Source organism: Liolophura sinensis, chromosome 1 (assembly GCF_032854445.1).
Source record: "Liolophura sinensis isolate JHLJ2023 chromosome 1, CUHK_Ljap_v2, whole genome shotgun sequence".
Classification (NCBI taxonomy): domain Eukaryota; kingdom Metazoa; phylum Mollusca; class Polyplacophora; order Chitonida; family Chitonidae; genus Liolophura; species Liolophura sinensis.
In genome coordinates this window covers 10,284,167-10,299,995 of record NC_088295.1, presented here as the reverse complement: position 1 = coordinate 10,299,995, position 15,829 = coordinate 10,284,167, and the positions used below count along the sequence as shown (strand labels likewise).

General features: G+C 36.3%; 1 protein-coding gene across 1 annotated transcript; it reads left to right on the top strand.

Moving 5' to 3' along the window:
- The first annotated feature begins 151 nt into the window (after window positions 1–151).
- Window positions 152–14,290, top strand: LOC135479730 (uncharacterized). Its single transcript, XM_064759635.1, has 19 exons — window positions 152–304; window positions 1,258–1,407; window positions 2,804–2,980; window positions 3,671–3,798; window positions 4,348–4,425; window positions 4,985–5,105; window positions 5,606–5,728; window positions 6,400–6,486; window positions 7,261–7,365; window positions 7,467–7,548; window positions 7,774–7,886; window positions 8,095–8,189; window positions 8,357–8,396; window positions 9,227–9,319; window positions 9,827–9,922; window positions 10,271–10,414; window positions 10,745–10,798; window positions 12,134–12,222; window positions 12,726–14,290. Exons 1-19 carry the CDS (start codon window positions 173–175, stop codon window positions 12,961–12,963), a joined length of 2,145 nt encoding a protein of 714 aa, XP_064615705.1. The 5' UTR covers window positions 152–172; the 3' UTR covers window positions 12,964–14,290.
- The last annotated feature ends 1,539 nt before the right edge of the window (window positions 14,291–15,829 follow it).

Sequence of the window (15,829 nt, the reverse complement as noted above, 5' to 3'; positions counted from 1 at the left end):
TAAATAATGTTAACTTAAATTATCGTATGGCATATCGCCCACGATATTTGCATCAATGGATATGTTTGGACATCCTCAATCCCTGGACTTTTTATGGACTCGACTCGATGCTATCACGTGACCATCTGTCAGTTCACATGGTCTACTTTAACGTCTGCGCAGTTGTCTCATCATGGTTTGGAAAAGGGTGACGTTTGGTGGACTGATTGTTGTTTGTTTGATTACTTACGTAAGATGTGCCATCAACTATATTGTTGGTGCTGGTATAGCTGACATCACGGGTCCAGCCGCAGAAGTTGACATGGTACACTTTCATTTACCTGAATTTGTAGCTTTCAGTTTCAGGCACATGGACGGACTACAATTCCAATCAGAATGAATGAATGAATGCTTAATGTCTTACGTCATATAGTTAACAAGTTTTCATGGTGATGAGGAGTCATTAGGTGCGTGTTTATATCGTGTGTTTTCTGGTGGCAGGGCAAATCTATGCTGCGGAAGTGCTGCTTTCACTGTAGTATCATGCCAAAGACACCTGACATGACACCTCACCCAGGCATTATACTGATACTGGCTCTAACCTCTCAGTGCTGAGCGCCAAGCAAGGCAGCAACAAGTACCATTTTTAAAATCCTTGATATGACTTGACCTGGGATTGATCCGGCTTCTCCAAACGGATATATTAGAGCTCCTTTAGGTGAACTTTATCATTGAGTGTCATTTATTTTGCTGTAGAAGTTGCTTATGAGCAGTAAACATGTTACTAACTTAGTACCTAGAGCATGTCTCTTTGCCATATCTCACCCAGCATGAAAGTTTCACAGTCGTAGTAGGCCTACGCATATTTTCAGAGGAAATATCTAAAATTTATTACCACTAATGTTACTGATACAGATTAATATTTGGCTTGCAGAGTTTGACTAGCCATAGACTAAAAATACAGCTCCTACTTTATTGGCTGTGACTTGGCCCTCGGTCAGGAATTAAGTTATCAGCTACATGGATAGGGGCTCTGAATTCCCATGAGCTCTGCTAGATTTCCTCCTAGCATAAAACACTGGGACCTAGTTTAGGGATAATGTATATATGTTTTTTTTATTTGAATACTAAACACCTATTAAGTGTGTTAGTAATGTAAGATACAAACTGATCTATATGTGACATGTTCAGATTCTCTACCATTTTTATCGACTTTAGACAGAGGCTTACACAGCCTAGGGTTTTCCCAAGTTCACACAGTATTTTTGATGTTTTCAGATGGGTTATGCTAATCCTGGTCAAACAGCGAGGGGAATCCACTTCCGTCAGTACAGCAGAGCATTCATCATTGGGGACAGTGATAACAAGACAAGGGTGGTTTTCATCAGTGTAGACACAGGAATGGTCTCTCAGCTCATTAAATTAGAGGTGGGGATTACCTTAATCCTTCTGAAATTTTATACTGTCTTAGAATTCACTGAAATTGAAATTTTACAAACCAAACTTCAGAAATTGAGTTTTGTTGGGGTGCTAAATTGAGTTTAAATAAATTTTATTGGCTGATTTGAAATCTGAATTGAGGTAATCTGAATTGAGGAATTGAGGTTTTATAGACAAAATCAAATTTTATTATCTAGTGAGTACTTGTGTAAAGATTTCTGTCAACTTTCACATCAAAAAATCTTTTTTAGGATAAAAACTGTTTGGATGTTGGGCAAGGTAATTTGTTTTGTTTTGTTTTCTTCACATCAAATCCAACAGGTCCATATATGGGCCATGTAACAGGACCAATAACAGTAGTATATTTAATTGATACAGAACAAATATGCATTGTTTACATATAGTATGTAAATAAACCAAGATTAGATTTCCGTGATGTATATAATACAGTGTCAAACACTGATATATGCTTCAAAACACTAGAATAGCAACAACTCTTTGCACTGATGCCTAAACCTATTAACCTGTTAATGTATTGATATTAAGACCCTGTTGGAGAACATTGAAATATCTTTGCGCTCTAACACAAATACTGTTTTTCCGAATATTAATTCTGCTCGCCATGGTGTAAAACAAAGTGGATTCATAAAACTTCATACAGGAACATGGTATGAGACAACACCTGTTAAATAAGTGCAGTTAAAATAGCTATTGACAATTTTGTGAAGAAAAGCTAAATCGCAGTATTTCCATCTGTTCTTTAATGTTGGCATATTGAATTCCCTACACATTACTGCGTTTAACAAATTTACGCTAAAAAGTAAGAAGTAGAGCTTGAAAAAATAAAATGCTAACAATGTCACACAAATGGATACATTACAGGTGGAATTGGCATTCAATGAAAGTATTCATGAGAATTAATTAAAAACATTTCCGAAGTTATTTAAGTGTTCATTTATTAATATAGTATTGTATTGACTGTGAGTAGAATTTCATAAATAAGTTACCTCCCTTGGACATTTTTTACCTGATTTTCAGTTCATTAAATCGACTTCTATAAATCCCTGTTTAATTTGGATGAAAAATCTAGTTTTGACTTCAAAAAGGCAATCATTTTTCCTTCTGCTTTGCCATTCTTAAAAAAATGTTTTGGGTCACTCTGTCAGCATCTTGAAAAGGGCTTTATATCAAACATTTTATTGAGCATTTTGCCTAAAACAGTTGTTTCATCTTCTTTCCACGTTAGTGATGTTGGCCTACCTTAATTTTGCAGAAATTATTGGTGTAATGCACAAAAGGCAAGCTTTATGTTGGGTATCTACTGTAGCTACTCAGGTCTGAGTGACAGTATTAGGCAGTGTGTTATTGTTGTCTATGTGGCCAGGTAATCTCTAGGCTAAAGGCCGTGTATGGAGACCTCTACACAGAGAGAAACGTGGTGATAAGTGGCATCCACACCCACTCTGGCCCTGGCGGCTTTCACCAGTACCTCCTCTTTGACATCACCTCTCTGGGCTTCGTGAAGGAATCCTACTCCACTTTTGTGGCTGGTGTTGTCCAGGTAAAACATACCTTTTTATTTCAGAAACCCCTTGTTTAAGCTGGCTGCAGCATTCTAAAAAACTGAAACAAGCAGGAACACAATGTGGAAGCAGGTTGTTTCAAAGTGGTAAAGGTGTTCATCACCTTTTACTTGCTAGGTCACACAATACTACTATTCTTGGACACATAATGTTCAAGATTCCCCAGCTTCCATTGTTCTCAGGCCCTTAGTGTTTGACATATGAGTAAGTGCTTTATTGTCTTTCTCTCATGCATCTTGTAGGAAGTTTGAAGAGTATCACTTTAACCAAAGATATGAAGCGATGGGATTCAATTTTCCTTCAATTCATTGATTTCAGACTGTTTTTGTTTAAAAGTTGAAAAACAGAAATCAACTAATTTCAGGAGAACAGATGATTGCTAATGTAATAAGGAGGTTATGTAAGGTATTTTCAGGCCTTTTTGAGAAACTCACCATCAGCTCACATATGGAAACGTTTGACATTATAATAACTTGCCAAAGGTCAGTGGTTTTGTCTTGGCAATCTGTCCATAACCATATCGGCAAAAAATGATTAAGTATGGCATTAACCAACAATGAAAGAATAAAAAATGGAAACCAATCAGATTGCGCATTGTGTTTGCATTTTCATTTAAAGTGTGTTATAGTTATGTATGCATATGAAGAAAGACCTGATCTATTAAACAGAGTGTGAAGAATGCCCACGAGTCTGTGCAGCCAGGCAATATTTACATGAATGAAGGGGAACTTCTGGACTCTAACATCAATCGAAGCCCAACAGCTTATGCTAATAACCCTGGGGAAGAGAGGGCAAAGTGAGTTGTTGTTATTTCTGTTGCTGGTTAGCGTTGATTTTGTAGAATACATACGCATATTAATAATTGCTTTATTGTGTTTGTCATTTAATATATACTCTTTAGCTATAAGTGGGAAGGTCTGGCAGCAACCTGCTGATGGTCATGGGTTTCCTCCGGGCTGTGCCCAGTTTCCTCCCACCATAATGCTGGCCGTCGTCGGTACAAGTCCATGAGCCCTTTGTTGTGTAAGGCAGTTAATACATGTAAGGAATAAGTTTATGTCTTGTGGCTTTTGAATCTTGTAGGCTTATAAGCATTGGGGTAAAAAAATTCAAATCTTGATGTCCTGTCTGTTTATTTATGTTACTGCAAAATATACTATCCCAGATGTCACCAAATAATGTGATATGTTTGACTACTTTTATATAAGTGGCGTCTACCTTTCAGTAAGTATTACATAAAAGTCATGTAGTGATAACGTTTATTTAAAGTTTAATATTATGTATTTCCTTTTTGTTGAATGTTTAGCAGCTAATTACATATACAATGCTATGTTGTCTTACTTAGATATGTTCACAATGTGGATAAAAACATGACAGTGCTGAAGTTTGTGGACCGTAACGGGAATGGCATCGGAATGATTAGGTAAGGATTAAACAAGACTTCAAAGAAGATTTCTCCTCAGACAGGGCAGGTTGTTGACAGCGACATCACTACCCTACCAACCCCCAAACCCTAATCAACGCCTCCTCCCCCTCCTTCTTGCCATAACATAATTAGGCTGCATTTCAGATTCTTTTATTACATATAACAGTTGCAGTGTGCGACTGCAAAAGCGTCACTAAACAGTTAGTGGGTTATAAATGTGCAGTTGTACACCAACAACAGCTCTGAAATATCCCACAGATTGCAGGAAATCATCTCGTTGGCAAGCCTGAGTGTGATTTGCTTAGCAGTGAGTGTCTAGATTTGTTTAACGTGGGCATTAAAGAGAGTTCATTTGTTCATTTAGGATAGAGAGAACTGCATGAAATGTATACAAATATGTCTTGGCTTTTGGATAAAGCCTCAAATCTACATGTACATAACCCGGACTCTTCTCCGATAAGGGAAATGGTTGGTTTAAAAACAAAACCTAATCACATAAAGACAGCTGTTAGAAGTATTGAAGGTTGTCAGTGTATGTGTTGTTTTCTTCTGTCAGTTGGTTTGCAGTTCACTGCACCAGTATGAACAACACAAATCGCTTGATCAGTGGTGATAATAAGGGATATGCCTCACAGCTATTCGAGAGGGAAATGAACAAAGGGACCTTACCTGGACAGGTAAGTTGTGATATCACTGCGTACACTTGTCTGTTTTGTTTCATGTTTACCCAGACTGTTCAGTAATTACCCAGTGTTGACTGTTCCTGGGATAACACAATGTAGATTTTAGTTGTCTCTTTCAATTAATATGACACTAGTGTGTGAAGGTGGTCTTCTATACAAAATTCTTTCATTATAATAATTTTGTTTAAGATTGTAAAGTATTTGATACAACTATTTGATTCACTTATACACGTCAGATTTATGGTATGTAGCATGTTTTACCTTAAATTTTGCTAAGAGTTCTGTTGGTCTTAAAAATATGTTGTTAAGTCATCTTGCAATTTAGGATCACATCCCACTGGGGAAAAAGTTTTACTTCCAAAGGTTTGTGATGAGGATCTTTATTTTCCTCCAAAACCAAAAAAAAAAAAATTCTATAGTTGAATTTTTAGGTCAAATGCAGTAGCTGAAGTTTCCTTTGGTTCTAATGAGGTAGCACCTTTATATAATTACAGGGAAAGTTTGTGGCCGCATTTGCACAGAGCAATGAAGGGGATGTGTCTCCAAACACTAAAGGCCCTCACTGTCTGGATACTGGCCTACCCTGTGACAACCCAACAAGCACCTGCAATGGAAAGGTAATTAACTCTGTGTAAGTGTGCGTGTAACAGTGCTTGGGAGGAGAGAATACTATTGGTATACTTAGCCTGTCAATCCCCCAGGCCATCATGAAATCACTTTCAAAACAATACATCATATTGATTGAAACTTGTTGCATGTCTTCAACAGGACTTGATGCAGAATAAGTTCAAGTTTGTGGTGGTCTCACTCATTTTTGACCAAATCATGGTCATTTTTGCACTGTCATTTTTGGAGAGTTTTCAGAATGGGTTGTCATTTAAATTGAGACTTCGTAGATTGCTTAACCAGAGGAAGTTATATAGGTGAAAGAAAGTAGTTTCAGGTCATTTTGTTCTTTCTTCACAAACTTATGACCACCATTGTTCTGATATTGTGGACTTTGACATAGCTATTATTCTGATGATTCAGTAGGGGACATGTGATATTAAACCTCCTATTTATTTATTTGTTTATTTGATTTGATTGGTGTTTTACAATGTACTCAAGAATATTTCACTTATGCAAGGGTGGCCAACATTTTGGTGGGAGGAAACCAGGGAGAGCTCAGGGGAAACCCACGATATTAAATATTAGTAGACCATTTGTTCATGTACTCGACTGTATGATCATCATTGAAGTTATGTTTAACTCAATGAATTATGAACTCTGATAACTTTTCCATTTGTAGAATGAGATGTGTGTTGCATTTGGACCTGGCAAAGACATGACAGACAGTACAAGGATCATAGGGTTAAATCAGTACAATAAAGCAATGGTGAGTGTCCAGAAAGCCAGATTTGTTACGTCATTTTGAAACCAGTGTTGCCTTTCGTGTGTGATTGTTGTTACTGATTTAGACTAATTTAAACTTGTCATGACTAATAAACTTTTAATACTAAAATATTCACTCCCATAAACCTAAGCTAATCTACTTGGAATCCAGTAAAAGAATCCATATTCAAGTTAATGTATTTTTATTTTAATCTGTTATACTTTGTTTCAGATCAATGAACTTGGAATCCCTAAAAATCACCCTTCTTTTATATATGCACTAGAGCAACTGCCTTATGGTATTATGTTTAGATTCTGGTGGATTGTCGCACAGCGATTCTTCAGGAATCCATGTAGAGTCTGGTAAAGCATGACGAAAATAAAGCCCTAATATTACATAAGTGGAAACATTGTACTTTGCCAGTACGTCTCATTAGCTGGTGATGATCACAAAAACAAAAAGCAGCAAAACAAAACATGTTGAAATGGCTGAGAATGATACGATTGGACAATGTAATGGTCGGTTCAGTTTATTGAAATTGTGTATTATTTGTTTTATTTGATTGGTGTTTTACAGTGTTTCCAGGTATATTTCACTTATACGTCGGAGGCCAGCATTATGGTGGGAGGAAACCGGACAGAGCTTAGGGGAAACCCACGACTATCCATATTGTGCTGACAGATATTGACATTGTGTATTAATTACTAAAACTCATGGTACTTACTAGACACATCATGTCTCTTTAACACTTGTTTGTTATTGTGTTATGTTTTTTAGGAATTGTATAAATCTGCTAGCAAACTGATCACCGGGCCTGTAGATTTCAAGCACACGTATGTGGACATGACAAACGTGGAGATACAGCTGAACTCTACCACAAAGGTCAGTAACTCTTCACCTTTTCATAACTAACACACGCACACACTTGTGATGAAATTTTGTAACTTACTTGTAATTAATGCTTCGTTTATATGAAATTGTAGGTTAAAACCTGTAAACCTGCCATGGGATACAGTTTTGCTGCTGGTACCACAGATGGGCCTGGCATGTTCAATTTTGTCCAAGGTCAGTTTTTTTGTATTTGTGAAATCTTGATACCAGTATTTACTATTTAATTGAACGTTGTTATGTACTTTAGTGTTAAATATATTATTACGAGATAAAATGGTATTTTAGTATGATAGAGGAAAATTTAATGAAGTTTTACATTAAAGTGTTTCTACCCTTGATATTCGTGCAGTTTGTAACTAAGGTAAATTACACTTTGTACTTGTATGTTTATTCCTTTAGGGTCGAAGTCAGAAAACCTGTTCTGGGATTTGGTCAGAGATTTTCTGGCCACACCGACTGATGCTCAGAGAAGCTGTCACGCTCCCAAGCCCATCTTACTGGATACTGGTGAGGTAGGGCAAGGAAGAGAACACTGTAGTAGGGGGGATAACTTTGTTTTGTTTTCATGTGCTTGACTTAATAGTTGAATATTGATCTCAGCATCATTTTGATATTGTCTTGACCATGTTGTTCTTTGTGGATGGAGGAAATTGAATGATGAAATTCATTGCTTTTATTTTTCAGTTGAAAAGAATTGTCAATCTTGCATTATTATTTCAGATCAAGAACCCATACCAGTGGCAGCCATATATCGTAGATGTACAGTTATTAAGAGTAGGAAGCATGTTCCTTGTGGCAGTGCCTGGTGAATTCAGGTAAATGTTTTGTTTTCAGTGATTATTAAACATTCTAACGTGAAAGTAAGGAGATTATTTATGGTATGAAAGGTGTTTATTTTAATTAGTGACAACATAATATGGATGTTAAATTTGGGCAGAATGAAGGCAGTTGTTAATTTGTTTTGTTTAATTTTATGTCACAGCACAATGTCTGGAAGAAGGTTAAGAAACGCTGTTTCCAAGGTAAGTTTTTGTAAGGAAATATGAAATTGTCACCAAATTATTTTTAAAGTGGTAAATATGTAACATGGAAAAACATAGTAAAATCCCTTTATGTTGTTATAAGCTGTTCATAAGATGGAGAAATGTTAAAGGAATAACTTTTTGTGAGTTTGCGTTCTATGTTGTTTACAGTTGAATTGTTCTATGTTGTTTAAAGTTGAATTGTTGATATGTGCGTTCTATTGTTTGCTGAATGTTGAATTGTTGATGTATGTACTATTGTTTAACGAATGTGAAATTGTTATGTGTACTGATGTGTAGCAAATAGTTGATGTGTGTACTACTGAATGTAAAATTGTTGATGTGTGTACTTTTGTTTAGCAAATTTTAAATAGTTGATGCGTGTACTATTGTTTAGTAAATTTTGAATAATTGATGTGTGTACTGTTGTTTACCAAATGTGAAATTGTTGATATGTGTACTGTTAGGCAGGTATTGATGTCATTTTGAAAGTGGATTAAGTAGCAGTGTTATCATTATTAGGGTTTAAACTTTTCTGAATATAGCACAGATTCTAGTGCTGGAAATTGGCTGAGGCCACGGCAGGTTTCAAACCAGCAGCCTCCAAGTCACCAGCAATACCTGTCAACCGTCTAGACTACTCAGCCAACAGGCCTTCCACAAAAAATAGAAGGTAGTTGACTTGTAGACTTTAGGGTGAACACGCATTTCCCCTCTGATGATCAGATAATACTGTTAATGTGTACTGTTATTTAGCCAATGTTAAATAGTTGATGTGTGTACTATTGTTTACCTAATGTGAAATTGTTGATGTATGTACGCTTCCACAGGTGTTAACATCCGGCGGAGTGTCAAGCACACCTGTAATTGCTGGCCTCTCCAATGACTATGCAGATTACATCACTACTTTCGAGGAATATCAGGTAAACCAAATTATGGTGACGATGCATTTTTGTCATAAGCAACCCTCCAACCATAAAAAGTAAATAAAAGAGACTTAGAATGTTATTGAAAAATGAGTTAAATATTGACATTCTGCCAGTTGTTCATGCATTAAAATCAGGAGATTTTTAAGATTTAAAAAAGTTGGAATGAGAAATTTATGACAACATGTTACATTTCTATGCAGATTTCTGTCAACACAGCTAACAAAGTATTCTTGCTACAAGAGTTAATTTATGAGTCCAGTCATTGCAAAAAACTGTGAAATTAGCAATATTTATCATTTCTGACTTAGCACAGAGGATCCCGGGAGAGACAAAGTATTGATAAGAGACGTGTAAAACTTCAAGCATATATCTCAAATCTTCTTGGTGATGTACAAGTCAATGTTGAATTGCTCCATGCTGTTTTTAAATTCACTAGGATTTTGTATTTCACTAGTAGGTGATGAAGCTGATGTTATATGAACTTTTGTTGTTGTTGTACAGATACAGAGGTATGAAGGAGCATCCACCATCTATGGCCCGCACACCCTCAGAGCTTATATCCAAAACTTTGAACTCTTGGCAGAGGCAATGATCAAGGTAAAAATCTATTATGGTCAGTGGAAGGTTATTAGTAAACTATGATACATGTGCATGGCTGTTTGATGTCAAGCTAATGCGCTAATTAAGCTAAAATTGAATAATGTTAATTAGAAACTGGATGAGAAGGAAACAGTAGGCACCAGTTGGTGACTTGCTAATCACGGTATTGTTTCTTCTCGTATGTTCATGAGAGAACTGTTTCCAAACTTGTATGGAGGAATTTTCATTCAAATATGCATGCGCAGCTATTAAGATTAACGTGTTGTAGTGTGGATTAATCAAGAAAGAGAGAGGATTGCAGGATTTCAGGATTGTGCATGCTAACTTGCTGTTTCTTTCTAATAGGGCACCAAAGTAGCACCAGGTCCCAACCCTCCCAATCTGCTGAATAAGCAGTTATCTTTCCTTCCCCCTGTCATCTTTGACTTGCCCCCAGCTGGGAAGCAGTTTGGATCAGTGGTACAGGCCCCAGACTCCAGCTATAATGTGGTATGTCATGAGGGGAAGTTTTAAATTAAGTCACATTCAGATGTACAGGCACTGAATAAAGTTTTATAAAAGGTTTTCTTCCATTGTAATCTTGTTTCACCTCATATTAGATGAGTGTAATTGTATAGTCTTAAAAACGGGAATATATTTGGACAAAAATGTTACCATGCACAGACCAAACTATTTCTCATTTATGTCTTGTTCACATTATTAATTGTCCAGAGGTGTGGTGCATTTATTTTAATATAGAATAAAGTCAGAAATTTGAAAAGAAAGCATTGTATTTTTGGTTGATGATAATCTTTTACTGTTTTTCTTGTCTGCACATAGGGTGACATTGTCACAGTTAAATTTGTGAGTGGAAATCCTCGCAACAGTGTTGAGGTGAGTGCAGACAAAATACTATCAGACTCAGAACAGCAAAACAGTTTGTTTTACACAGTTATATGATGAAGTCAGTTGTAATTTAAAACCTGTGAAAGAGCAAAAGATGCTATTTGAGTCCCATACCTTCACATACTGAATCATGCCAATGCAGTGTTAAATATAAGATATGCACCTCAAATATAGACAATGTAGTGTTACAGTTCCAGTATAGACAATGTAATGTTACTGTTCCAATATAGACAATTCAGTGTTACTGTTCCATTATAGACAATTAAGTGTTGCAGCTCAAATATAGACAGTGCGGTGTTACAGTTTAAAGAAAGGCAGTGCAGTGTTACATCTCAAATATAGACAGTGTAGTGTTACAGTTCCAATATAGACAATGCAGTGTTACTTTTCCAGCATAGACAGTTCACCTTTTACACCTCAAATGTAGACAATTTAGTGTTAAAGTTCCAATATAGACAGTGTAGTGTTACACTTCCTGTATAGACAAGGCAGTGTTACACCTCAAATATAGACAGTGTAGTGTTACAGTTTCAGTAAAGGCAGCGCAGTGTTACATCTCAAATATTGACAGTGTAGTGTTAATGTTCCAATGTAGACAATTCAGTGTTACACCTCAAATAAAGACAATTTAGTGGTAAAGTTCCAATATAGACAATGTAGTGTTACAGTTCCTATATAGACAATGCAGTGTTACATCTCAAATATAGACAGTGTAGTGTTACAGTTTCAGTAAAGGCGTCGCAGTGTTACATCTCAAATATGGACAGTGTAATGTTACAGTTCCAATGTAGACAATGCAGTGTTACTTTTCCAGTATAGACAATTCAGTATTACACCTCAAATATAGACAATTTAGTGTTGCAGTTCCAGTATAGACAATGTAGTGTTACAATTCCAGTGTAGACAATGCAGGGTTTCTGTTCTGGTATAGACAGTTCAGTGTTACATCTCAAATATAGACAGTGTAGTGTTACAGTTACGGAAAAGGCAATGCAGTCTTGCATCTCAAATATAGACAAGTTAATATAGACAAGTTAATATAGACAATTCAGTGTTACAGGTGAAATATAGACAATTCAGTGTTACGTCTCCAATTTAGACAATGCAGTATTGCCGTTCACATAAGGGCTATGCGATAGTTGTTACAATATAGGCATGTTTTTGTTTGAAAATATCGAAAAGAAAGGAATCTCAGCTTGACACTTCGGACATTTTTAGTGTAACAAGGGCATTTCAAAACACCTTTTGTAGAATCCAAGATTTACATTAATTGATTTCTCTTGGCTACCGGGTGATGATTGAGTGTCATTCTGTTTCATTTAGCAAGCCAACTTCACCAGCTTTCTGACAGTTGAAAAGCAGACCCCATCCTCATGGGAAGTGATGTTGACTGATGCAGACTGGGATACACTGTGAGTGAACATTTGCTTTAACAACTATCTTCAGTGTCAGAAAAGATTAACGTAGATTGTCCTTATTCGAAATTCATCCCAAATTATATTAGAATGTTATATGAATAGCAGATTGAATCTGATGTTAATTACTTTGAGAATGTTCTAGCATTTTTCTATAATTTAATTTGATGAGACATATATTTCAGTTATGTGTGTCATAGGGTCTGTTTAGAGTAGGATTTGTTACGAGATATTTGGTCCCTCTCAAAGCCAGGAGACCCGAAATCAAACTAGGGTCAGGTCATGCCAAAGATTTTAATAAAGGTGCCTGTTGCTGACTTACTTGGCGCTCAACACTGAGAGGTTAGGGTAAGGAAATGGGACTGGTTGGCCCAGTGTCAGTAGCCCTATAATGTGATTGGATGGAGTGTCATGTCTGGTGTCTGCTGCATGATACCTCAGTAGCGGCAGCTTACAAAATGTGTACATACAAGATATTTGTAAATGCATTCATGTCACAGGTTTGAATGGCATCATACAAGCTTCATCCTAGGGGAGAGTGAGGTGACCATAACGTGGAACATCACAGCTACAGTGACATCGGGTAACTACAGGATAACCCACCATGGACACCACAAGAGCATTGGAGGTACTATAACACCATACAAAGGTACAACAACAACGTTCAAAGTTGGACCTGCCATCGATGTCAACACTGAGTTAAAAAAGCTGCTTGCTAATACTAATCTAATTGGATAAACTCTTAATGTAACAATTAATAACATAGGTTTTGTTCATGGGCAGGGTTAACTAGAAAACCTGAAAAATTGGAAAGTAAAAATGTATTGCATATAAACTATATAGATAACCTCTCTAATGATGGATCCACCACATCTGGAGTCCCACCAAGCCGTCCTAATGCTACAATGCTACTTTACATTCCATTCCCGCAGAGACCAGGTATGACATCATAATGTCACAGAAAAAACAGAATATTTTTAATAAGTTTGTGGACATTTTGTTGACCTACTTGCAACTTAGATATTATTGGTCAAATATGTTTTTTTGAATGATAGTTTGGAAAGTCTGGTAGAAAAAAGAAACAAAAAACATTGTTTGTCCATATGGATTTAAGGGCATGGTGTCTTTGTTTTTGTTTTCTTCTAGTCTGTCAACTAAATTTTCTTTGTTAGTATGATATATGCATGTGAAGTTTGTTACTTTTGTGTTAGTTGAGCATTTAATCGCTTCAAACAGCATTTGAATATTTTATGAGGAGACTTGTCTAAGTGGAAATCTGCCAGCTCATGATAATTTAATACTGTACGTGACACATATTAAATGCTTTCTGAAATAAATACCTTTTAGTAGTGAAAGTAGACGTGTTTTGTGTCTTCACATGGTTTGACATTTACATTTAGGTGTGTCTTTTATAATTTAGGATATAGGTATGCCAAATATTAATGCCTCACACAGCCTTATTGATATAATTCTGATATCATGAAAAATTTCATGGGTTTGTCAATATAATTACAATGTTACTTGTACAGATAATGAGCTCTTTATTAATAAAAGGTATATGAGGTAAAAAAAGATATCAGCTAATTCCAATGATTTGATGGCATTGGCATAATTTTCGTTACACTTATACCTGTATCTACATGCACTGCTATCATTTTTTGTTGATTCCTGCAGAAATTTTTTTACAGCAATTGTTTATGGTTTTATACCATTTTAGATTTCTAGAAAAAGATTATTTAATGATATTTTTGTGGAAAGTATGAATTGTTTATAATGTAATGTGATACAATGTGTGATATTAAATGTGCTGTATTGTACATCACTTCCATTCAAAAGTGCTCAAGGGGGCCACTTTATAGGTCAATTAAGGGTAGCTGTGTAGAATTTTGTCACAAATCACTTGCTTGTGAACCCACCATTGATGAAAGTGGTACTGTATTTTGATGTCACAAATCACTTGCTTGTGAAATCCACCAAATTTACAAGATACCTGTAATTAATTTAGACATTCATTGTGAGGGAGCAAAGCAGTAAAAAAAAAGCCATGTGTTTTTTGTGTAAAATATGCCTGTGTTTTTTGTTCTTTTGTTCACCGTGGTAATGAGGATGGCAGAAGAGTAATCACTCTCATAATTCATTTCTCATGTTACTCTCATTAATGTGAGGTATAAATAGATTGTAAAGCCTTTATTTGTTGTTTATTTTTTTTATATTGATCAAAATTATAAATCAAAATTGGCAAGGCTGGGGAGACTTTAGCCCCACTCCCCCCACCCACACACGATTTTTCATGGAGAGCAGCCAGTTCCTGCCTGAGTTGTCTGAGTGTAATTGCCCCCTGCTGATAATCCCGTATTGTAATTTGACAGCAAATTTTAGGTGTTACAGCAGTGTTTTATCTCCTAAAGAGTCCTTCAGGTATGCTAGCTCTACGTAGAGTTTTTGTTTGTATGAGGATTAATATGGCTTTCATCGTTATCGTGGTCATGTCATATTAGTGTCAGTCCCTTGTTGCAGGGAGGTTCCAGTGGAAACTATAATACTGCCTTATTGGAAGGCCATGCTATACCATTTTTAGGTTACACTAACCCCTCACCTCTGCAGCTCTTCCCTACAGAGTCGTTTAGCCACAAAGATTGGGTGCATTAGTGCCCTGTGTAGAGTTTTGATTGATTTATTGATTTGAATTTTTCACTTATACAACAATGACCAGCATTATTGTGGGAAGAACCTGGCAGAGCCTAGGCAAATCCACATACCATCTGCATGTTGCTGGCAGACTGTTCCCAGTAAGACTGGAGAGGAAGCCAGCATTCTGCAAGTTATACTAAGAAGAACCAAGTACGGACATTTGTCTACATGTAGAAACATCTTGTACATGTAATGACCAGAGAAAGTAGGTGAATTGCACCAGTCAACCTATGAATGAAGTTCCACTGAAGATCTAATGGTAATAACTAATCACATCTGACATGAGAATGTGGCCTAAATGGTTACGATGCTTGGAGTTCGAATCACTAGCACAAGGGGTGCGGGGGTCAACCCCACCCTAGGATAAATTTGTAGATTCCTCCGCTCTCATTGTTAGAGAGGGACCTGGGTGATATTAAGCATTCAACAACACTCATGTGGACCCTCTGATCAGTCTAAGTAGGTTGGTTGGCATAATAATACCATTTATTTTAATGTTCACAGAATTGAACAATCAACATGTGTGCTGGCAGTTTTTCCGCCATACCTTATCATAGACTTCAGAAAACCAGAAACACTAAGATCAAATGCGTTGAGAGGACAGTGGATACTTTTATTAATTATGGTCAGAATAAGTAACAAGAGTAATACATCTTTACAAAAAAGAACATTAACCCGATTCATTATATCCCAATCAATTATCCCACTTCATAGATGTACTTTAATGATCTTGATATCACATGGATTTCCCAGCCTATCGACTGCTGAATACGATATCCCAAAACATTATTTTTTTCCTGATCTTGACTTGATTTCTTTATGAAGTACTTGTATACTTCACTCGCCTCACAAGTCCAACACATGAAACTTCTTCCACATAAGGTAGTACGTGTATACATCTGAAGTACAATAT

Bases quoted from the DNA above. Each gene is read 5' to 3' on its own strand.
- LOC135479730 (XM_064759635.1), top strand. From the start codon at position 173: ATGGTTTGGAAAAGGGTGACGTTTGGTGGACTGATTGTTGTTTGTTTG. The intron at 1,408-2,803 runs GTGGGGATTACC...CTATGTGGCCAG, and splicing joins CTCAGCTCATTAAATTAGAG to GTAATCTCTAGGCTAAAGGC. The intron at 10,415-10,744 runs GTATGTCATGAG...GTCTGCACATAG, and splicing joins CAGACTCCAGCTATAATGTG to GGTGACATTGTCACAGTTAA.